The sequence below is a fragment of the Oncorhynchus kisutch genome, linkage group LG19 (genome assembly GCF_002021735.2).
Source record: "Oncorhynchus kisutch isolate 150728-3 linkage group LG19, Okis_V2, whole genome shotgun sequence".
Lineage (NCBI taxonomy): Eukaryota > Metazoa > Chordata > Actinopteri > Salmoniformes > Salmonidae > Oncorhynchus > Oncorhynchus kisutch.
Window position 1 is genome coordinate 42352126 of NC_034192.2, and position 25381 is coordinate 42377506.

At 41.9% G+C, this 25381-nt stretch overlaps 1 protein-coding gene across 6 annotated transcripts in view; it reads left to right on the plus strand.

The window, feature by feature from the left end:
* The window catches only part of LOC109864847 (glutamate receptor 2), a 56931-nt gene that overhangs the window by 23602 nt on the left and 7948 nt on the right, over positions 1 to 25381 (plus strand). For all 6 annotated transcript variants that reach the window (XM_020452846.2, XM_020452841.2, XM_020452844.2 and 3 more), the window contains exons 3-11: positions 8263 to 8502; positions 19237 to 19433; positions 21279 to 21332; positions 21794 to 21952; positions 22238 to 22405; positions 22754 to 22858; positions 23188 to 23295; positions 24457 to 24663; positions 24820 to 25187. In XM_020452846.2, the coding sequence (XP_020308435.1) occupies positions 8263 to 8502; positions 19237 to 19433; positions 21279 to 21332; positions 21794 to 21952; positions 22238 to 22405; positions 22754 to 22858; positions 23188 to 23295; positions 24457 to 24663; positions 24820 to 25187 (1606 nt within the window). The remainder of the gene's footprint in view (positions 1 to 8262; positions 8503 to 19236; positions 19434 to 21278; positions 21333 to 21793; positions 21953 to 22237; positions 22406 to 22753; positions 22859 to 23187; positions 23296 to 24456; positions 24664 to 24819; positions 25188 to 25381) is intronic.

Below are 25381 nucleotides of genomic sequence, written 5' to 3' on the forward strand. Positions count from 1 at the left end.
TTTACATATGTATTCAGACCCCTGATTCAATACATGTTAGAATCACCTTAGGCAGTGATTTCAGCTGTGAGTCTTTCTGGATAAGTCTCTAAAAGCTTTGCACTCCTGGATTGTACTATATTTGCCCAATTTTCTTTTCAAAATTCTTCAAGCTCTGTCAAATTGGTTGTTGATATTTTCTAGACAACCAGTTTCATGTCTTGCCATATATTTCCAAGCAGATTTAAGTCAAAAATCTGTAACTCAACCACTCAGAAACATTCACTGTCTTCTTGGTAAGCAACTCCAGTGTACATTTGGCCTTGTGTTTTAGGTTATTGTCCTGCTGATAGGTGAATTCATCTCCCAATGTCTGATGGAAAGCAGACTGAACCAGGTTTTCCACTAGGATTTTGCCTGTGCTTAGCTCCATTCCATTTATTTTTATCCTGAAAAACTCCCCAGTCCTTAACGATTACAACCATACCCATAACATGATGCAGCCACCACTATGCTTGAAAATATGGAGAGTGGTACTCAGTAATATCTTGCATTGGATTTGTCCCAAACATATATCACTTTGTATTCAGGACAAAAAGTGAATTGCTCTGCCAATTTTTGTTGCAGTTTTACTTAAGTGACATGTTGCAAACAGGATGCATGTTTTGGAATATTTATATTCTGTACAAGCTTCCTTCGTTTCACTCTGTCATTTAGGTTAATATTGTGGAGTAGCTACAATGTTGTTGATCCATCCTCAGTTTTCTCCTATCACAGCCATTAAACTCTGTAACGGTTTTAAAGTCATCGTTGGCCTCATGGTGAAATCCCTGAGTGGATTCCTTCCTCTCCAGTAACTGAGTTAGGAAGGATTCCTGTATCTTTGTAGTGACTAGGTGTATTGATACAGCATCCAATGTGTAATTAATAATTTCACCATGCTCAAAGGGATATTCAATGTCTGCTTATTTTTATTTTTTACATATCTACCAATATGTGCCCTTCTGAATTTGAGGGACCTTACAGATAATTGTATGTTTGGGTTCCAGAGATGAGATGGCCATTCAAAAATCATGTTAAACACTATTATTGCACGTAGAGTGAGTCCTTGCAACTTATTGTGACTTGTTAGCACGTTTACTCCTGAACTGACTTAGGCTTGCAATGACAAAGGGGTTGAATATGTATTGACTCAAGACATTTTAGCTTTTCATTTTTAATTAATTAGTACAAATTTTAAAAATCATTGGGTTGTGAATACTTTCTGAAGGCACTGGACATAATGACAAGATGCTCATGTCTCCGCCCTAACAGTGAGAGTCATTGCCCCCAAAGGCGGAAGGTAGGCGACAAGCTTAGGTTCAAAATAAACCCATAGAATAGCATTGGGCTTATTGTGGACAGATTTTGGCGAGAGGGAAACCTTTCGCTTTGCCTCTTCCTCGCTGGTATACTTTGTAGGATTAGAGTTATGGTGTACCCTCTTCTAGCATCACTGCTGAAGTTTCTACAGATTGCTGGAGCTGGCACTGACATATTTTATGGTTCTTTTCTAATATTAGTTATAATGGGGTGATCATTATCCTTACCACTGCTGACCAATATAGCGTTTTGTATAATGTACACTACCGTTCAAAGGTTTGGGGTCACTTAGAAATGTCCTTGTTTTTGAAAGAAAAGCCAAAACGCCTATGTAGCTATTTCATTAAAAAATCTGCCGTTTCCAGCAACAATAGTCATTTACAACATTAACAATGTCTACACTGTATTTCTGATAAATTTGATGTAATGTTAATGGGCAAAAAATGTGATTGTCTTTCCAAAACAAGGACATTTCTAAGTGACCTCAAACTTTTGAACTGTAGTGTATATCTCAAAGACATACTGTGCTCTTTGGTGTCCCGGGCACAGATTCAGCCTACTCCTGGACTAAAAAGAACGAATGAAAATGTATCTAAAATATAATATAAAGTTCAAATGTGTGATTCAGTTACTTGTTTTCAAAGATTCACAGTGATTTGTGTTGCTGTGTTTTGAAATACTGGATCTTGAAGACTGGACATGAATGGTTTTGTTCTAGTCCAGCACAGTCCAGGCCAGTCAAGGTGGTTTATTAGTTGAGTGTATATAGATGTTGTGGGATTATTTAAGATACGATTTGAAGAGGTATGTTTTCAGAAGATGGGCAGAAACTCTGCTGCCCTAGCTTCAGGGGAAGCTGGTTCCACCATACTGGTTCCATCATATTGACCTACAGAGCATTTTCGGTCATGATGAAGCGAATATCTGTGGCGACCAGGGTTGGGGTCAATTCCATTTAAATTCTAGTCCTTTCAGAAATTAAACCCAATTCCAATTCCACATTTTCCTCATTGAAAAACATTGAAGAGAATTGCAGTTTCAGTGTACTTGTCACGGCCGTCGTTGAAGGAAGACCAAAGTGCAGCGTGGTTAGCGTACATAGACTTTCATTTTAAAATGTCGCCAACAAAACAACAAATGAAAGCAACAACCGTGAAGCTTACAGGGCTAAGTGCCACAAACAAATTTAACTTCCCACAAACACAAAAGGGAAAAAGGCTGCCCTGATTGAGAAACATACCCGGCCAAAACAAAGAAATACAAAAACATAGAAAATAGAACATAGAATGCCCACCCAAATCACACCCTGACCAAACCAAAATAGAGACATAAAAAGCTCTATAAGGTCAGGGCGTGACAGTACTCCCTCCCAAAGGTGCAGACTCCGGCCGCAAAACCTGAAACTATAGGGGAGGGTCTGGGTGGGCATCTATCCGCGGTGGTGGTTCTGGTGCGACGTAGACCCCGCTCCACCTCTGGCTCAACCCACTTTGGTACTGCCTCTGGTGCGGGGACCCCTGTCGCTGATCCCGGACTGGAGATCCTCGTTGCGGGCCCCGGACTGGGGACCCTCGCTGCGCGCCCCGGACTGGGCACCCTCTCTGCGGGCCCCGGACTGGGCACCCTCGTTGCGGGCCCCGGACTGGACACCCTCGTTGCGGGCCCCGGACTGGGCACCCTCGCTGCCGGCCCCAGACTCGGCAGCCTCGCTGCGGGCCCCGGACTGGGCACCCTTGCCGGAGGCCCTGGACTGGCCCGTGGAGCTGGCACCGGACTCACCAGGCTGGGGAGACCTACTGGAGGCCTGGTCCGTGAAGGAGGCACGGGATGAACCAGGCTGGGGAGACCTACTGGAGGCCTGGTCCTTGGAGGAGGCACAGGATGAACTGGGCTGTGGGGGAGAACTGGAGATCTGGTGCGTAGCCTTGGCACCACTCTTCCAGGCTGAATGCCCACTCTAGCCCGGCACCTCCAGAGTGCAGGCACAGGTCGAACTGGGCTGTGGGGGAGCACTGGAGCTCTGGTGCTTAGCACTTGCACCTCTCCTTTTGGCTGCAAGCCCACTTTATCCCGGCACGTGCGGGGAGCTGGAACAAGCCTCACTGGGTTCTCCTGGCGAACTGGGGATACCGTGCGTAGAGCTGGCGCAGGATAACCTGGGCCGAAGAGACGCACTGGAGACCAGGAGCGCTGATCCGGCACAATCCCTCCTGGCTGAATGCCAACTCTAGCACGGAAACTGCGGGGAGCTTGCAGAGAGCACACCGGGATATGAGAGCGCACTGGAGACACACGACGCAGAGCCGCATAACCTGGTGCCTGACTAGTCACTCTCTCAGGTCTATAACCTGACTCCGCCAATCTCTCTGTGTTCCCCCCCAAAAAATGTTTTGGGGCTGCCTCTCGTGCCTGCTTCGCTGAATTGCCTCCTCATATCGCCGCCACTCCTCCTTCGCTGTCTTTATCTACTCCCTTGGACGGCGATACTAAACAAGCCTGCTTCCAGGGTCCCTTACAGTCCAGGATCTCCTCCCATGTCCAGGAGTCCCTTTCACCACGCTGCTTGGTCCCTTGTTGGTGGGAAGTTCTGTCACGGCTTTCGTTGAAGGAAGACCAAAGTGCAGCGTGGTGAGCTTATATTTACTTTTATTTTAAAATGTTGCCAACAAAACAACAAACGAAAGAAACAACCGTGAAGCTTACAGGGCTAAGTGCCACAAACAAAGTTAACTTCCCACAAACACAAAAGGGAAACAGGCTGCCTAACTATTATTCCCAATCAGAGACAACGATAGACAGCTGTCCTTGATTGAGAACCATACCAAAACAAAGAAATAGAAAAACATAGAAAATAGAACATAGAATGCCCACCCAAATCACACCCTGACCAAACCAAATAGGAGACATAAAAAACTCTCTAAGGTCAAGGCGTGACAGTACTTCCTGAATTGACTGGAATTGAAATGGAATTGACCCCAACCCTGGTTGTGGTGACCTCCAAACTCCATTACTCATCATTACTATGGAAGCCTAACAAACTGAAATGAGAAGACATGCTTGGGGTGCAGGTTAGTGCAGGGGAGCTGGAAAGTCTTCACACAGAGAGATGCAGTCAATTAGGGCTGAACACATAACTTTCCCTCTGTAGTTATGGTAATGACTCCATTTTCACCCAAATAACTACGTAGCACTCACTCTCACAGGGAAAGTTCACGTTCCACTGTCTGTGACCACTTGCTCTGGGCACAGTTGACCATGGTAGCAGAAGTTGTCTCAACACTCTCAAGTGTCCTGTCCTGGTCTCCATCTATCTGATGATAGAGCATAATGCTGGTCCTTAGTCGTCTGCAGTAGTTACTCATTTTGGCTGACACGTCTTCCCTAGTTGTTTGACTCTCATATTGATTCCACCTGTCATGATTTTGTTCTTATGTTATTACAATTAGAACTAGCCATGAGGATTTAGTTGCTGGAATGCTGTTGTATATTTATTTGTCAACTCAAACACACACACACAAACTGCCATCACACTCCACAATAGAAACTGCACGACATTGTTGGGATTACAATTTACAAATCCCCCAAATCTGTGTTACAGTTATCTTCTCCAAACATGACTCAGATTACACCTAAGTACGTTTCCACTGTATGGTTCCCTCCAAAACAACAGAGATAAGAAGTAGAAACTTGGTTGGAAAGCATAGCGAATGGACACGGCACTGAAATAATAATATCATTTTCTGTCAGTCTGACCTCAATTTCCCAATTAGGACCAAAGAGTTTCACCCAGACACTCTAGTCTAGAGGGGGTATTTCCCAATGCAAAGTACAGCGCACTTTCATTGGAAACCGGTTATACAGTATGTGACAGGCATTTAATGGCTTTTCTGATTCCTCTCCTTTTCTTCCAGTAACAGTTTTTGTGGGTTGTTTTTGTCTTGGGATGGGACATCTTTGGATATTTTGATTTTGTGTGGGAAATTTGGTTGTAGACATATCATTGTTCGATCTTACAGTACAGCACAGCCACTTAGGGCAGAATTACAGCAGTTAGCGTGTGATACAAATTGTATTTGATCGGATGCCACATCAATGGATGGCGTGCCGTGTCATCAACTAAAAGGATTAGGGTTAGCGTCACAAAATTGATGGAGTGATTGGACCGCCTTAAACAATGCTATCCCCGATGACCCCTGACAAACATTTAATTGACAGACAAACTTGACATATCAATAATGATTTTGGCAGGATATGAATGTGGGGCTGTCAATTGAAGGCATTCAACTGAAATGTCTGCCTGGCATTAAGAGTGGCGTAAGGGATTTGTGAAATACTTCAGTGTTGAAGGAAGTAGGAGAATGCTGTGGTAAGATACTTGGTGGTGTCACTCTGTTTTGCTTTGGAAGTTGCTCCATATATTCCAAGTAGCTTGGGTGTCCATATTTTCGAAGTAGCTTATGTGGACGATCATATTCACTTTCCCCCCACTTGTAAAACAGAAATTGTTTCTGCCAATAGAGGATGCATTAAACTAGGCCCAACAACTAATCAAACCTAAGTCCAAACCTGATAATATTCAAGCCTGTCCAGCATGTTAACATCAAAGATGGCCATCACAGCCTATAAAGATGTGAAGCAGCAAGATGTCCATTTTAGCTGAGGCAGCTAATATCTAATGGGTAGACTCCAATCCCCCGGTGTCAGCAAGTCAACACAGTTTCACCGTGCTAGAGGCCAATGATTAATTGGATTAATTACAATGGACAGACATACATGTCCAAGTCAATAAGGCTGATTAACCTACACTTGAACAATAGACATTTACAAGCGACACCCCAATATGCTGACCGTTGACCAATTGTTGTATGAATACAGCTGAACCACTGAGCCATTTAATATTCATATTTACAGTACCTATGCACAGCTACAGTCGCTATGCATCATGTATATTACAGGACTTCCGTTTGTAATTTATGTGATGGGGCATAGGGATGGACTCACTCATTTGGGAACGTGCAATAGTGAACTGTGTAATGTAACTAACTGCAAAATAAAAGGGCTGTGCAGGGTACAGGAATCATGGATGCTGAGATTATAGGCATGTGCAATAATATTATGTGCACTGCTCAGGGACGGATGATAAAGGGTAATGTATATGAGGGAGGAGAGAAGTTATGGGGAAGGGGGGGTTGAAGTCCTTCAGCTTTTTTTAGTATTATTATTTTTTTTAATTTGCAGGTTTGATGTTATGTCTATCGCAGTGCATTTTCTGGTAAGTAAAGCAAATATCTGTGAGAAACAGACAATAAAGAATTATCTAATCTAATGATATATGGATTATACCAATCTCAAACAGAGGTGATTGTACGGAACCAACCTATAGTCGATCTATAGTGTATTATATCTACAGTATGGAGAAAACATCAGGAAAAAGGAGACAGAAACCACAGCGAAACCAACAGAAACACGCCACATACAGTAAGAGAGTAAACCAACTTTAATTGTATATGAATAAAAGCCTGTCCTTAAATTAGCATGGTCTTCCTTCCCAGCACAAGCTCTCCAAGGAACAATAAATAGTATAGGCCACAGTAGAGCCATACGGGACAATAGTATAGACCACAGCAGAGCCATACCGGACAATAGTATAGGTCACAGCAGAGCCATATGGGACAATAGTATAGGCTACAGTAGAGCCATACAGGACAATAGTATAGGCCACAGCAGAGCCATAAGGGACAATACTATAGGCCACAGCAGAGCCATACGGGACAATAGTATAGGCCACAGCAGAGCCATACGGGACAATAGTATAGGCCACAGTAGAGCCATACGGGAAAATAGTATAGGCCACAGCAGAGGGACAATAGTATAGGCCACAGCAGAGCCATAAGGGACAATGAATAGTATAGGCCACAGTAGAGCCATAAGGGACAATAGTATAGGCCACAGCAGAGCCATACGGGACAAAAGTCTTGGCCACAGCAGAGCCATACGGGACAATAGTCTTGGCCACAGCGGAGCCATAAGGTACATATAGATGACGGTGCCATAGTGTAGCCCTGTATTGTACTGAATCTTTCAACTATCTCTCAGGAGAAGTTTTGAACCTCAAATGGCCTACCTATGAACGTAACTCAAGCAGAAACCACAACTGCTCAGAGTATAGGACTTATAGTATATATGGCTCCCGAATGACACAGCGGTCTAAGGCACTGTATCTCAGTGCAAGAGACGTCACTATAGTTCCTGGTTCGAATCCAGGCTGTATCACATCCAGCCGTGATTGGGAGTCCCATAGGGCGGCGCACAATTGGCCCAGCGTCATCCGGGTTTGGCCAGAGTAGGCTGTCATTGAAAATAAGAATTTGTTCTTAACTGACTTGCCTGGTAAAACTTTATTAAAATATAGAACGGGTCATATCAATGTCCATAGATATCCAACATGAAGATTTGATGAACTGTCTTTATCAATGGTTGCTCTTTTTCTTACATACATTCCCACTGTATTGAATTCTATAATAAAAGCCCATAACATTTTTACCAGTAGCTTTCAGATATTGTGCTGTTGTAAGGAAGAGCTCCCCAGGCATTGCTTATGGACAGCAAAAATACATGAATCAGCTAAAACAAGCCACTCCAGTGGCAGAGGCTCCTTTAGACAGTAGAAAGTTCATCAACATTCAAACTTACATTTGTTACAGCACTTGTTTGAAGCCAATTGTCTCACAGTATAGCTCATTTTTAGAATCTTCGGTATCTTCTAGTTCATGTCCTGTAATGACCTTGTTTTAATGATGGCGCAAATAAAAATTTACGTGAAAACAGACAATAAATCGCATCTTATCTTAACGTAACACTGTTATCCAATACTTAAGTACACTTCTCCTCATGACTGTTTTGCAACTTCTCTCGTTTCAGTCTGTTCCCAGTTCTCGAGAGGAGTTTACGCCATCTTTGGATTCTACGACAAGAAGTCGGTCAACACGATAACGTCGTTCTGTGGGACTCTGCATGTGTCATTTATCACCCCCAGCTTCCCGCTGGATGGAACTCATCAATTCATCATCCAGATGAGGCCTGACATCAAAGGACCCCTACTCAGCCTCATTGAGTACTACAAGTGGGACAAGTTTGCCTATCTCTACGACAGTGATAGAGGTAAGAGATACTAGTTTAACAGGACAGAATCTACCCCATTTAAATTAAAATGATAAAAGTCACTGGCTGACTACTTCCACTATGGGCAAACAAATATGAAACCTTTTGTTCAAATCAAAAAGGGTGCGGTCAAAAAGACGATTGATTTCATGTGTAAAGACACTAAGGACAACAGGTTTGACTCATTAATAAATCAAACCTAAGTCAAACCCTTGATTGGTTGAGTCGAGTTTGGTAGCATTGGGTTGGAACAAGAGCCTGGACATTGTTTTGGTCCCCCACCCACCCACTCACCCTCTCACTCACTCACTCACTCAGTCACTCACTCACTCACTCACTCACTCACACACATTCCTTCACACTCTTCACATACAGTACAGTGCTTCTACTCTCTGTTTATTATCTATGCATAGTCACTTTACCCCTACCTGCATGTACATATTACCTCAATTACCTCGACTAACTCGTACCCCTGCACATTGACTCGGTACTGTTCACCTTACCACAGAGGGGTTATATTAGTGTGTAGCCCAAACTGTTAGGACGCTACAGACAGAAGTTGACAGATCGGCAGTACCGACTTCAGACGAGTCCCAAGATGCATGTGGGGGTCGTAGATCAAACGGAGAACACCATCGTGTTCGTGAGGGTCTCATCTTTTCATAGAGGCCAAACCATTTGTATGCTACAGCCAATTTCGTGAGAAGACTGATTTTCAGGATGTCTCATGGTCTGACAAACACCACTCTAGCTCCATCACTATTCACCGCAGATGCAGAAGTGCGACATTAGCGGATGCAGTGGATTGAGATTGAGAATGCAAAAAAAACATTTCTCTGGCTTTAACTGACAGATTTAGGTGGAGATTATTTTTCTTATGCTAATTTGATTTTCGCGGCGGAGCGGACATCAACTCTGGGGGCTTAAACAAGTCATTCAGAATGTTCTCACTTGTGTGGAATTAGAAAACGAGGCTTTTAAACTATAAACAATTTCCTAGTTACAAACACTTCCGTCAAGATGGCTTCCCCCTTCCTGACACACTCAAACCAGGAAGTGACTATGGGTGTGGCTAGGGAGTGACTGGGGTGGAGCCCACAGCCTATACATATCTCAAGGAACTATGGAACCTTATGGGTTACAGAATAAAGAACACTGCTTTTTGCCATTATTCAATCTTGAAATAGAGGTTACTGTATATTAATAAAGAGGACTTATTTTTACAAACACTGTAAAATTCCTGAAGGTTGAAGAGAAGACAAGTACTTTATATGAAACGCAACTGTGATTAAATTATATTACATTCAAACTACACCTGCACAGGTATTCATGGAGTGACCGCCCTTTTGTCAACACATCTAAAGCTAACTAGAAAGCACTCAAGCAAATGAGAGAAGACTAGAACTGTCTATGCACTGCAAAGGTTATGCTTCTAGACTGTTTGCCATACATTTGATGTGACACGTTACATCCACATAAACGAGACACAGAGAGAGTTCATAGCAGTACCACACACTGAGAAAGGTACCAGGAGAACACGCTGTAAAGGGCATTGTGCTGCATGACAAACCACTTGTCAGATATTATCAACTAGGACCATTGCACCTCCTGTGTGAGAGCTTGTTTCATGGCTCGCAGCAAAGTAGGAGGGCAGTTCCCTGACAGTGAGGGTTTTGGACCTTGGGGCGATGGTCCCACATGTCCTGAAGAGTAGCTGGGTTTTCAAGTTTCTGTTGTATAGAACTCAACCAACAGAACGCTCTTTAAAAAATATGTTTTGCTAGAGAATGACCTTGCTTTTGAAACTGTCTAAAAGTCTATGCACTCCAGAAATATTCAGGTGAAGTGATTGTTATAGCCCCAGTTATTTTTGTCTATGTGCATGGAATCTTTCAACCTTGTTGAAGCTTTTCAGTATTTTTTATTTGCTGTGTCGTGTATTAGGCTAAGGATGATGCATTGAGTTGTTGCCCTGGGGGATAATGCAATGTCAGACAGTATTTACCCTTTGTGATGACACCACTTGGCTTGACACTACTTTGAAAAGGACACAGGCCTAGACTTCCCCAAATGAAATCACATTCATGTGACTGTCCTGGTAGCAAGGCTACAAGCAGTGGTGTAGTTGTAAAACAAATAGGTGGGTAAACGCTGATCGCTTTCCGCGGTGAGTAAAGTAACGCTTCCTGTACTTTCAATGCATTTCTCTGCAAAAGGTGGGTAAACAGTCACGCAAAATAAAAACATTAGGTAAATGGTATTTACATGCGTTTAAGATGCAGTACAGCACTAGTTACAAGGCTTTCAACAAAGAGTTCCATAGTCTAATTTTTGTACTGGAGGCAAGAGTAATATGCATAATACTTATTATTGGGCTTGTATAAGAGTAGTTGAAAGGCACGATAGGATCCTATTACTTTTTATTACATGATGCTATCAGTCTTCATTTCCATGATGTCAAAATGAGAGTGATTTTGGATAGCAGTATGAAGTAGCACTTTCAGTTGGAGTACAGTAGGTGATGATACCTGATGATAGAAGCTAAGGGCGGGTTTCCAGAGTCACAGTGGAATGGAAGGCTGACCTAAAAGAGAGAAAATCTGAATATGTGATGTCAATCTCTCTGTCTATTTCTCTCTATCTCACTCTGTCAATCTCTCTGTCTATTTCTCTCTCTGTATGTTTCTCTGTCTGCCTGTCTCTTTCTTGTACTCTCTATCTGTCTGTCTCTCTCAATCTCTCTCACACTTTCTCTCTCTTTTCTACACTCTCTCTCGCACTCAATTAAATTCAAAGGGGCTTTATTGGCATGGGAAACATATGTTTACATTGCCAAAGCAAGTAAAATAAACATTAAACAAAACTGAGAAGAAACAAATTTAACAACAACATCAACAATAAGAAATGTACAGTAAACATTGCAATAAGGTTTCAAAAAGATAGACATTTTATCTTATATTATCAGCTATGTATAGTGTTTTAGCAATGTGCAAATAGTTGTACTATGAATAGTGGGGGAAGATATGGTGGTATTTACAATCTTGTTTGTGCTCCACTGGTTGCACTATTCTCATGGCAACGGGCCACAAATTGTTCTGCTGTGATTTTATCAATGTTGGGTTTGTTTTCAAATTCTTTGTGGGTCTGTGTGATCTGTAGGAAGTATGTGTCTCTAATGTGGTCATACATTTGGCAGGAGGTTAGGAAGTGCAGCTCAGTGAGCACATATCGTGTCTTTTCTTGAAAGCCAGGTCTGCCTATGGCAACCTCTCTCAATAGTAAGGCTATGCTCACTGAGACTAGTCATACTCTTAAATCTTCATTTTGTATACTCTTTGTTTAGCGCCAGATAGCATTCCAATTTGCTCAGTTTTTTTGGTTGATTCTTACCAGTATCTTTTTGATTTCTCATAACTTGTTTGAGTCTAATTGTATTGCTGTCATGGGGCTCTGTTTGTGTTTGTGAACAGAGTCCCAGAACCAGTTGGCTGAAGGGACTCTTCTCTAGGTTAATCTCTCTGTATTTGAGGGCTTTGTGGTGGAATGTGTGGGCATCGCTTCCTTTCAGGTGGTTATAGAATTTAACAGCTCTTTTCTGGATTTTGATAACTAGTGGGTATAGTCTAAATTTTGCTCTGCATGCATTGTTTGGGGTTGTACCAGGAACACAAAGTATATATTTTTTCTCAATTGGGTGTTTGTCCCATTTTGTGAATTTGTGGTTGGTGAGTGGACCCCAGACCTCACACCCATAGAGGCAATGGGTTCTATAACTCACTGAAGCATTTTTTTGCCAGACCCTAATTGGGATATCAAGTTTTATGTTCCTTTTGATGACATAGAAGGCCCTTCTTGGCTTGTCTCTTAGATCGTTCACAGCCTTGTGGAATTTACCTGAGGTTTTGATGTTTAGGCCGAGGTAGATAAAATATTTTGTGTGTTAAAGGGATACAGTGTCTAGCCGGATGTGTTGTCCTGGAAACTGGACCTTTTTTGGAACACCATTATTTTAGTCTTACTGTGATTCAATGTCAGGGCCTGAGTCTGACAGAATCTGTGAAGACTATCTAGATGCTGTTGTAGGGCCCCCTTGAATGGGAATAATAGCACCAGATCATCAGCAAACAGTAGACATTTGATTTCCGTGTCCGGTACGGTGAGGCCGGGTGCATCCCTGTCTATTGTTCTAGTGCCCTCGCCAATTCATTGATATAAATATTGAAGAGGGTGGGGCTCAAGTTGTCTCAGCCCACGGCCATGAGGAAAGAATTCTGTGTGTTTACTGCCAATTTTAATGGCACACTTATTGTTTGTGTACATTGATTTTATAATGTCATATGTTTTTCCTCCCACACTGATTTCCACCCATTTGTATAGCAGACCCTCACTTTTTGAAATCTGCAAAGCATGAGAAGATTTTGTTTGTTAAGGTTTATTTGTTTGTCAATAAGGGTGAAAGGGTGTATACGTGATCTGTCATACGGTATTTTGGTAAAAAGCCAATTTGACATTTGCTCACGACATTGTTTTCACTGAGGAAATGTTGAAGTCTGCTGTTGATGATACTGTAGAGGATTTTTCAGATATTTATGTTGAAACAGATTCCACTGTAATTATTGGGGTCAAAGTTGTCTCCACTCTTCTGGATTGGGATGACCAGACCTTGGTTCCAAATATTGGGGAAGATCCCAGAGCTGATGATGAAATTTAAGAGTTTAAAAATAGCCCATTTGAATTTGTGGTCTGTATATTTTAACACCATAGGCCTTTTTGGGTTGGAGGGTTTGTAGATTGTCCTGTAGCTCATCCAATGTAACTGGAGAATCCAATGGGTTCTGGAAGTTTTTAATAACTGACTCTGTTCAGTAAATTATCATGTTTTTGTTCTTGGTTCTTTGTTATATGGCCTAAAAGGTTGGAGAAAGGGTTTATCCATACATCTTCATTTTGGATAGGTAACTCTTCATGAATTGTTGTTCGTTTAGTGTGTTCCAATGTTCTAAAAAGTGATTTGATTCTATGGATTATTCAATCACATTGAGCTTTTTTCTGATTTGCTGTTCCTTCTTTTTTCTTGGTGCATTTCTGTACTGTTTTAGTGTTTCCGCATAGTGAAGGTGTAAGCTAAGGTTTTCTGGGTTTGTGTTTTTGGTTGGATAGGTTTCTCAATTTCTTTCTAAGGTTTTAGAATTCTTTATCAAACCATTTCTCAATGTTGTTTGTTTTCTTAGGTTTTCTGCTTGAAGTTAAATGACATATGTTAGCTAATAGATCAAATATACTGTTCATGCTTCCAACTGCTAAGTTTACACCTTCACTATTGCAGGGAAACATTTTGTCCAGGGAAATGTCTAGGAGGGATTTGTTGTTGGCCAATTGTTTTTTGGCAGGTGTCTACACTACCCTCCTTCCATTTATAGCATTTCTTAACAGCATGCAGTTTTTTCGGCTTTGATGCTTCATGGTTGAGTTTTGCTCTGTTCACATAGATTGTGACTGTGGTCTGAAAGAGCCCCGGTGGAAAAATATTTATAAAACGAAAAGCTTACTTTGACTTAGAAGTGTTCCAGTGTTGGATAGCCATAGCCAAAACATTCTAGCTAACGTAGCATCCTTCACTGTTTGAGCTGGGTGTTTGTATATGCTAAACTAGCTAGCTGCAATCGCTAGCTAAGTAAGTGAATGTAAAAATAAATACATCTAAATATAGCTAGCTCTCTCTCTCTGTCTTGCTTCTTCATTGTATGCACTGCAGTGATAGCTAGCTGTAGCGTATGCTTTCAGTACTATATTAATTATCTGATCCTTTGATTGGGTGGACAACATGTCAGTTCATACTTTAAAAACTCTTATAAGTTGGAGGCTGTCCTCCAGAAGTTGTCATCATTTTTCTGTAAGGCTATGGAAGAGGGTGAGAATCTCGAGCCTCCTAGGTTTTGTATTGAAGTCAATGTACAATACCCAGAGGAGGAAGGAAACTAGCTGACCTCTAGCTACATCATGGTGCCTAACCATTTGAGTCTATTAGGAGCAGATTTTCTGGATTTTTTGTGTCCTCAGTGGGTGTGTGGGGGTTGTCAAGAGGGCTATCAAGGGGGCTGACAGGGGTTGCTAGGAGGGGGGTGGGTCTAATGGGTTAGTGGGTCCTGTCTTGTCTGTCCTGGCTGTGGTCGGGGTCTGAAGAGGGATGTTCTGTTGGCTTCTCTGGGGGGGATGGCCAGCTCACTCACGAGTTGTTCATTGTCCCATCTCAGCTTTCTCACCTCCTCCTTCAGCACTCTCCCCCCTTCCTCCTGCTGGGCTGTTTTTCCTCTCCCTCCTGTTGGAGTTTTGTCACCACAGTCCAGAGTGCAGACACGTCTCTCTCCCTTTTCAGCTCTCTGGTTTAGAGGGTGTTGTTGTGCTGGTCTGTTGGTACCTGTGCTGTCTGGCACTTTCTCTCTCGCTCTCTCTTTCTCAAACAGGGCTGGTTACAGTGGAGTGTGTAATAGCATTGACTACATTGAATAGGGCTCAAGAGAATATCCATGGTCTCAGAAGGTCCAATTAGCATGTGCTAATCCTACAGTGCTAGTTGTAGTGGAATGTTGTGCTAGGGTGAGCTACATAAAACAAGTATAATGGAATGTTTTATTGAGAATGCTAATGCTATAATGCTAGTACCTGGTTGATGAGCTCTCTCTGGCTCGACCCTTGTGCATATTTCCTCATCACATTGCTCTGCCTAATTAGGTCAGATAGATCCACACTCATTCCCATGGCAACCGATGTGCAGTGCGTACACTGGTGTGGTGGCTCATTGGTGTATGTGGATTGGTGTGTGTGTGTGTGTGTTTTTAGAGTCTGTGTGCATGTTTGTGTGCTTCCCTGCATCTGTCTGTCTGTCTGTGTGTGTGAATGGGTGTTGTCGTTAGATATAATGAATCCCATCAGCACATTGGGTCTAGTTACTAAACCTACGCCTCTACTGACTTCCTCGATAGTCCTTTGAAAGCGATACTGTCAAGGCTACAATGGAATTTGGAGGGACATTTAAGAAAGAGCAGATTTACCTTGCTGTAAATAATGTGTTCTCAGTCCCTTAGGGAAATAAGGGTTCAATGTAAATGAAATGGGCTCCCAATACCATTCTACAATGTGCCAAGGTATTGAGGAGATGCAACTAACATGTTGATGTTGATGAACTTGACAGTCACGCAAGAGACTTGTAATGCAGTCAGTCAAATTATTACTGTCTCGTGCTTCCTACCAGGAAGAGTTTGTACTGGATACATCAATGTTAGGCTCAAAGTGGGTGCTTAGCTAATTATCCAATTAAGAAAAGTGGTAGCTTGATTGCTGTCCTGATAATTGACTGCCACTTTTAAAAAGTCTTGAGTCTTTCCCAGAATTTCAAATGGACCCCATCCCCTCCTCCCTAGTCCTTCCTCCCTAGCCCTGTCACGCCCTGACCTTAGAGATCCTTTTTATGTCTCTATTTTGGTTTGGTCAGGGCGTGAGTTGGGGTGGGCATTCTATGTTTTGTGTTTCTATGATTTTGTATGTTTTGGCCGGGTATGGTTCTCAATCAGGGACAGCTGTCTATCGTTGTCTCTGATTGGGAACCATACTTAGGTACCCTTTTCCCCACCTGTGTTTGTGGGAAGTTGACTTTGTTTGATGGCACATAGCCTTAAGCTTCACGGTCTGTTTTTGTTGGCAACGTCTACTATTAAAAGTATGTATGCTCAACACGCTGCACCTTGGTCCAGTTCTTCCTTCAACAGCCGTGACAAGCCCCTCCTGTAGATCTGAAGGGGTTGGATAGGAGCAATATTGCAAAAATGATATCAATCAAAAGGCAAACGTCAAGCAAGTACCATATTGCCTATACCTAGCCAATCCCTTCAGATCTCCTAGTGTCCACGGATGAGGGGCTATGGGGGTCCATTTAGATCTGCTCTGGGAAACAGCTGTAAAGATTTGACTTGATGTAAGACTAACTTTGATGATGATGATTTACACAGCTTGACCACCAAGATCTTGTCCACCCCTTGAATATTTTGACTAAGCTACAACTGGCATTCTTTGAAGTTGGGGATAATCCTCGCTCTGCAGTGTTGCACAATGAAAGATAAGAGTTTTGTGTAACATTAGGGTTTCTCATTAAGTGCATATCTCCCTATGGTTGCTTGGGGCATTAACCCTTTTTATGGGGTTAAATTAAGGTTAGATGTTTTGTAGAACATATTTCATCATTGTTCAAATGGATGGGATATGATTGGGCCCGAGCTCAACAACAACTTATATTGTATGTTTGAACAATAACAGTATATGTTTCCAAACCATGTTGATGAGAAACAATGAGTGACACCTCCGATACAGAATTAGTATAACACTCAGAATGAACCCACAGTGCACTTTCTCTTTATCTGTATGCAATTGAATTGGGGGTTTAGTCTAGAGAGAGAGGTAATGCAAGTATAGGTTCACACCTTGAGTACAGTGTTCTATATTCTGACTGAACTCAAAGTGTGGTTCATTCTATCTACAATGGATTGAATCTTGAATTAGAATCTAGGGAGATGTTCTGGACGTGTATGTGTGTTTCGGCTCTTCTCCCAGCCTTTGCCCCCTCTGTGGGTGAGAGACAGCTTCTCTGACAGCCTCTGACGATCCTTCAGCCTCACCACTCCTCCTCTCCCAAGGCGCTAGCTGTCTCCACAGCCCGTCTGTCAGCCATCCACTACCCGCCATGATGGAGGGTGGATGCATGGGAAATCAGCCCGCCTCGACGCCCAAACTGTTTGGGAAATGGAAAATGAAGGAGAAACCACATTGGTCTATTGTTTTTATTGGTTGGTGATGTTTTTGTTGATATTAAGAATGGCATACATACTAGGCTGGCACAATGTGGAATGATAGGAATATTTTTCACGGAAAGTTCATTACTGGTATGGTATGGTGTTTTCACTTCACCTACAGTATGTTACCTGTAGATATACTGTAGTATTGGGTGATCTGTGTCTAAAGTACAATACAGGCCATGGTTTGAGGAGAAAAAAGGAAATTGATACTCTAAGGTATTAACACAGTGGGACTGTGTAGACAGTAGAGGTGCAGTCATGTGAAACAAAGGGAAAAACACAATGAACACAATAATTATTGACCCAATACTTTACATATAACTATGCTGTGAGTATAGAATTCAATCATCCTGTCTATAACAATTTTTCTGCATAATTTCTCAATTTTTTTATTGGAAATACAGTGGGGCAAAAAAGTGTTTAGTCAGCCACCAATTGTGCAAGTTCTCCCACTTAAAAATGATGTTATTTTCTGGATTTTTTCTTTCATTTTGTCTGTCATAGTTGAAGTGTACCTATGATGAAAATTACAGGCCTCTCAAATTTTTTTAAGTGGGAGAACTTGCACAATTGGTGGCTGACTAAATACTTTTTTGCGCCACTGTATATGTTTGCATCCGAACTGTGAAATATTGCACATTTCACTTATTTACATTTTGTGGGCTTTGAATCGTTATTCAAGGCGATTGATTTCTGTCCTAAGAGTTCAGTTCCAACCGAAGGGTATTCTAACAGGTTTCTCTAGCATTCATGGTAGCAATATAGTGTCGGAATCTGTTTATTGACAATGCTTAGGGTTTGTGAATATGTAACTTAACACTCTGTTGAGGTTTTTAAGTGGCAGTAGTTTAGTAAAGCTAGTGTATAGTGTGGTGATTCCTGACTATCCCAGGTAGATACAAATATTTCCTAAAGACATAAAAGTATGAAAATGGTTCTCACATGTAATGCTGAGTCTGAACATGCAATAAACCTGCATCCCAAAAGATTAACAAAATTATTTCCACTCAGTGAAGATGCTTTCTAAAATACAGTATGTTTCAATTTTACCCAATGCACAGGCCTAATAATTTACAATATTGACCATTAGCCGGGATTCTCTTGTTGCCTCGCGTCAGCGCATGGTGAGCGGAGCTTAAATCAGAGCAAATTCCAATTATCTTCTTTAATGGGCACCGGAGAAACAGTCAACCTTAACTGAGTCATAATGACCCTACAGTAATCATGACTTATGTGTTCTGAGGAAAATGCTCCCCCCCCTCCCCCCACCAACATCTCACCTTCATGAACACTGCTGCCCTGTCGTATCAAATCAATTAGCTGTAATTCACCATCTAGGATGAAACGCTCACATCCTTTAATATCAAATCATGCTCCAACTGCCCTCTATGGAGGTTGAGATCAATGCACACTACTCTTGTACCGTCATTAAACAGGGTGGGACACAAGTAGAATAGGAACATTAGAGTTGATGTAACAATTGACTTAAGCCTTGGCCAACTCTTTGTAGAGAATTGTACAGAAAGAACGGGGCAGAGGTAACTGTACACAGGAATAATTCTTACAGTATGATGAACTGGACTGTGTGGGTCTTATAGCCAGACAGTGTGGTAGTAGAACTGTGTGTTACATTTCACCACAAATGTTGGTTGATGTTGGCTCCTCTAATGTCATATATCCAGCTATTTGCATGGATATGAACCCTACAATGAACTGTATTCATGGGTCATGTTCATTAGAACACACCATAGCAAAACATTTTGCGACAGAAAACAAAAACAAGCATTTCTTATTGGAGTAGTTCAAATAGTGCCTTCTCATCTCACCCAGTTTCAGAGCATTTTCTTCAGTTTAATGACGAATGAACATGACCCTGTTGTCTGTCCAGGTTTGACCACGCTGCAGGTGGTGCTGGACACGGCTGCGGAGAGGAAGTGGCAGGTGATGGCCATTAACGTGGGCAACCTGAAGGACGAGAGGAAAGACGAGGCCTATCGCTCCCTCTTCCAGGACCTGGAGAACAAGAAGGAGAGACGGGTCATCCTCGACTGTGAACAGGACAAAGTCCGAGACATTATGGAGCAGGTACAAGCTCAGTATGTGTAATGCAGCGAGTGAGATGTTGTTGGCGTGTGCTTGTGTGTTTGATCTTACTAGCCTTGTGGGGACCAGAAGTCCCCACAAGGATAGTAAAACAAGGAATATTCATACAAGTGGGGACATTTCCTCAGTCCCCACAAGGAAAAGGGCTATTTTAGGCTTAGAATACAACAATAGAATTAAAAGGCATAGAGATTCACATGAACAGGTTATTTCTAAACCTTCCCTAGACCCTGGGATAGTCCATTGAGTAGTATTTAATGCAAGCAGACATGTGTTTAACCAATGCCCATATTCACCCCGCTGTTGCATGTTAGAGCTTTTATCTGAGAGAAAAATAATCCAACCTGGTCACACTCTTCTGCCAAAGCAAGTCACTTAAAATGCATTTTATTCAAATGATTCTTCAAATCTCTATATGTACCTGGATTTCTAAGTGGAGGTGTTACTCATGTGGTGGGATTAGTTGCAGGTGTGTCATTTGAGATAGTCACTAAAATGGCTTTTGAGGTAGCTACTGAAATGGGCTTCCTGTTTTAGTTTCGGTACTGACAAGTGATAACACTGACAGGTGGCAGTGGGTTATGACTTTTAATCAAAACAATTGTACACGCTACAGGTATAATGTGAAAATATGATAGTGCTTAGCATTTAACAGAAATGTAGGTTAATTTTAGTTTTTTAACAACTAATTGACCGATGTCGGTTAAATTATTTACTGACGTCGGTTCAAATATTAGAATTGCGTTTCGTTCGTTTTTTTTCTCTGTGAGCTCAATGAGCAGTTTCTCCAGAGATAAATCAGATCCAGCCTGAATTGTGCGATGTAGTAGGGCGTTGTAGTTTCCAACAGGACAATATTCTACATAGTTTAGCGCAAACAATGTGGTAAATAACTACAAAGATCATAATCCATTGCGCGCCTACTTGTCCGGTTGGTGTGGGCAGAGATCTCTATATAATGACTAGATGCTCATGTCTCCGCCTTAACAATGGGAGTTGTTGTTCCAAAAGAAGGAAGGCAGGCGGCAGCAAGCTTAGTTCCAAAATAAGCCATAGAAAAGCATTGGTCTCATTTTGGACAGATTTTGGCGAGAGTGAAACCTCTCGCTTCGCCACTTCCTCTCTGGTGTGTAGAGGGAGAGAAGAGATGAAGAATGCGCGATCGAGAGGGATAGAGAGCAGTTGCTTTGCGGGGTATCCCTACCGGAAAAGACGTGATCTAAGTGATTGATAGTTGGTATTCAGCCGTCATAAAAGTATGCCTTATTTACTTTAAGGAACTACTAAAATAGTGATTTTGTCATACAGCATAGCCAGCAGCTCTAGATGATGAGAGGAGGACTTGTAATGAAATAATAAAGTAATGAAATATAACTAATGTAATATACACAACAACAAACATTATTTTATTAAGGTAAAGTAATGTGAATAATGGATGGTTAATATATGATAAGCAGTAATAGGCATCAACTACCATCAAGGGACTTTTATGAATTGTTTTATTCTGTGTTTTTACAGCATTCAATCCACATAATACATAGTGCATTTATTGTAAAAAATAAATAAATATCTAAACCGAAATCGTAAACCGTGATAATTTTTTGATAATCGAACAGAAACCGAATCGAAAGAGCACTAATCGCTCCACACTAAAATATGACAATGGATGTTTTTTTGTGTTTGGTAGATAGAGTTATAAAGTATACAATTTTCATTCTCAAACATGATTGCTGTACCATGAGGAATATGATTACTTGGAGACTGTCTTGTTTGGTTTACACGTCATTATGGTTTCTGTTCTGTTTCCCTATCTGATGTTGTCCCCAGGTCATCACCATTGGCAGACATGTGAAAGGCTACCACTACATCATTGCAAATTTGGTAAGTTTTCACACCTCTGTTTAACCAGCAGTGGAATTGTAATCTCAGGAAGAACAAAGTGATTTGTAAAATAATTTATCAAGCTCAAAGCATCGTGATAAGACATTGAGAACACAGAGCGATTGTCTTCCAATTGAACCCCCTACGTATTACACAATTAGTTAGCTTAATCTATTAAATCATCCCTTTCCCGGTTTTTGGGGAGGGTTTTTGCTGACATTTCGATAGCTTGGGACAATAAGGTTCTATCTGCAAAAAGTTTATTCTGAGATAATTGGCTTTAAAGTTCCGAACCCTCATTGGTGTGATGGTGTCAGAAATGTTTATCTTTTGAACTTAATAACATCAATAATTATTAATGTTATTACAGCATTCAATCCATTGAACAGAACAAGGTTATGTCAATATCAACATTTTGACAAAAATGCAGATGGAACCTGATTTTCTTGTTTTAATTTCAGGGTTTTGTGGATGGGGACCTCTCCAAAATCCAATATGGCGGAGCCAACGTGTCAGGTTTCCAGATTGTGGATTTTGATGACCCGTTGGTGTCCAAATTTGACCAGATTTGGGAGGCTCTGGAGGAGAAGGAATACCCTGGTGCCGACAGTAAGATTAGGGTGAGTAGATATAACATTGGGTTCGGTTGAGTGGCACTCAGCTAGCATTCTTCTGTCTTCGGGGAGCTGTGAGGTGTCTGCCGATTAAAAATGTTCCTCCCCCATTCTCACTCACTCACTCATACTGTGCGCGTGCAAACCCAGGAACACAGCCGCATGCCCACACACAGACACGCACACTAACAAGTCATCACAACCCCCTCACACACACACCATCTCCCCCTCCCCTGTGTCCCCATATCCCCCCACACAATCACACACCCATCCCCCTCTGTTTTATTGCAGTACACATCTGCGTTGACCTACGACTCAGTGCAGGTGATGACGGAGGCCTTCCGCTACCTGCACAAGCAGCGCATTGACATCGCCAGGAAGGGCAACAACGGCGACTGTCTGGCCAACCCCGCTGTGCCCTGGGCGCAGGGAGTGGAAATCGAGCGCGCACTCAAACAGGTGATAGCATGCGGTTGCCGTGGCAACGGCTGTCTGGCTCTACCACACACAAACACACACACACACACACACACACACACACACAGAGACTGAAGTATAAGGACACACACATACACACTCACACAGATACGCATGCACACACACACAAACTCACACAAACACATTCTCCCCTGAGCTAACAGTGACAATCGTCTGCCCACACACAATAGTCAGCCTCCAGCTTTAGAGCTTAGACAACGCAATTTGATTCCAAATCTGTGTGGAGAAACTGAATTGGTTTTGTCTATGACAGAGGTATTTAATTGTGGTGTCTTGCAATTCTGACGATGTGCTTTTGTGTCCTTTTAGGTTCGTGTGGACGGCCTCACAGGGAACATTCAGTTCGATCAACATGGCAAACGAGTCAACTACTCAGTTAATATCATGGAGCTGAAAAATAATGGTCCTGTGAAGGTATGCTAGTGTTTCTGAATATGTCTAGAACATGTCAGAATCTTAATAGATCAAGGTTGTATAATGTATGACAGTCTTTAATGTGTTTGTCTGTGATGGAACAAGACAACAGCACATCAGAACTGAACCAATAGAGCAAAGATCTAAAGACACGACATTGGATGGAATTGGCCTACAGAAATCAACCATTTTTTGCAGAGAGCAGAAATGACAGAGAAATTATAACATGGCTGTGTAGATGCTTCAGTCCTTTCCCATCATGTGAAACAACAACACTGTCTCATGACATTATGGCATTGTTCATTCACTATTCATTATTTCCTCCACAGATTGGATATTGGAACGAAGTTGACAAAATGGCTGTCACAAAATCAGACGTGTTCCCGAATGACACAACAGGGATGGAAAACAAAACTGTCATTGTGACCACAATCTTGGTAATGACTTATCATAGACTCTATTCATACTAACTGACTCATGAACACACAACAATTGGATATAATTTCCTTTGATTAGGTTCTCACTTAGCAATTGTTACTAGTCCATAGAATCATGTATTTACGACATTACAGTGTCCATATAAAATTGTATTTGTCACATGCACCGAATACAACAGTAGATCTTACCGTGAAATGCTTACTTACAAGCCTTAACCCACAATGCAGTTTAAGAAATAGAGAAAATTGACTAAATATACTAAAGTAAAAAATAAAATAAAAGTAACACAATAAAATTACAATAACGAGGCTATATACAGGGGTTACCGGTACTGAATCAATATGTGCGGGGGTACAGTTTAGTCGAGGTCATTTGTACATGTAGGTAACGCATTACCCCCCCCCATTCCCCTCTTCTACAGTGCAGCTACTCTCTGTTGTTATCGTCTATAATCACTTTAACAACTCTACTTACATGTACAGAGTACTTCAACTAACAGGTGCCCTCGCACATGGACTCTGTACCGGTACCCCTTGTATATTGTCTCGCTATTGTTATTTAACTGCTGCTCTTTAATGACTTGTTACTTTTATTTCTTAATCTTATCCGTATTTTTTTCAACTGCATTGTTGGTTAGGGGCTTGTAAGTAAGTGTTTCACTGTAAGGTCTACACCTGTTGTATTCAGCACATGTGAGTAATAACATTTGATTTGATTTCAGTCGTGCTTGGCCACACAGTCGTGGGTGAACAGAGAGTACAGAAGTGGACTAAGCACACTGAGGCTGTCCTAATATGGACACCGTACAACATACACAAACCAACCCATAGTTGTCTAGGGGCTCTATTCACTCAGATTTGCAAAAGTTCAGCTTTACAGCATGATTGAAATTTAAAGGCAACCTTCCTGCTTTATCAGTGACTTCATTCACAGTAAATGCTGCTTATGTCGGCTCAATTGGAAATTACCTTAACATCTCTATCACGGAATCTGTAATGCTTCAGCTTTCCATATTGAATAGAGCTCTAAGTCTGTTACAACATTAAGTTTGTGAAACTATTCATTCCTCTGTCATTGTACAAAGCTTGCATGTATACCATGATGTAAAGCCTAAAGGCAAGCCTACTGGACTGAACAGTATTTGTAATTTTCTCCCTCAGGAAGCCCCATATGTAATGCTTAAGAAGAACGCTGACCTTTTTCTAGACAATGAAAGATACGAGGGCTACTGTGTAGATTTGGCCGCTGAGATAGCCAAGCACTGCGGCTTCAAATACCAGCTGAAAATTGTGGGGGATGGAAAATATGGAGCTCGAGACGCTGAGACCAAGATCTGGAACGGAATGGTGGGAGAGCTCGTCTATGGGGTAAGAAAAGAGATACATGGATCTTCTTATACTGATCACATCCAATGACCTGCTGTATACAAACTATTGAAACATTCCCAGTAGTTCCCTTTAAACACAACTAAACCTTATCCTGTTTTGCTAGAACAATAAGCTCCTTCCTCCTCTCTTACCCAGAAAGCTGATATAGCCGTGGCACCGTTGACCATCACCCTGGTCCGAGAAGAAGTCATTGACTTCTCCAAGCCCTTCATGTCCTTGGGGATCTCCATCATGATCAAGAAGCCCCAGAAGTCTAAACCTGGAGTCTTCTCTTTCCTGGACCCTCTGGCCTACGAGATCTGGATGTGCATCGTGTTTGCCTACATCGGTGTGAGCGTGGTGCTCTTCCTGGTCAGCCGATTCAGCCCATATGAGTGGCACACAGAGGAGTACGAGGATGGCCAGATCCAGACTAATGAATCGACCAACGAGTTTGGGATATTCAACAGTCTCTGGTTCTCCCTCGGCGCCTTCATGAGACAGGGCTGTGACATCTCGCCAAGGTGGGTCTCAAACTGCCTCCTGATTGTACGTTGTTAGGCTGGCTCACTGTGATTTACTAGTATTATTTGATTTGATCTTCTGGCTCAGTTTTAGCAACCTGGCAAATCATACTACAATGGCCATCTAATCATCTCTCTCTCCTCCTCTCCCCTTTAACTATTCCCCTGGTTGTTGTATAAAAAAATGGCAATGT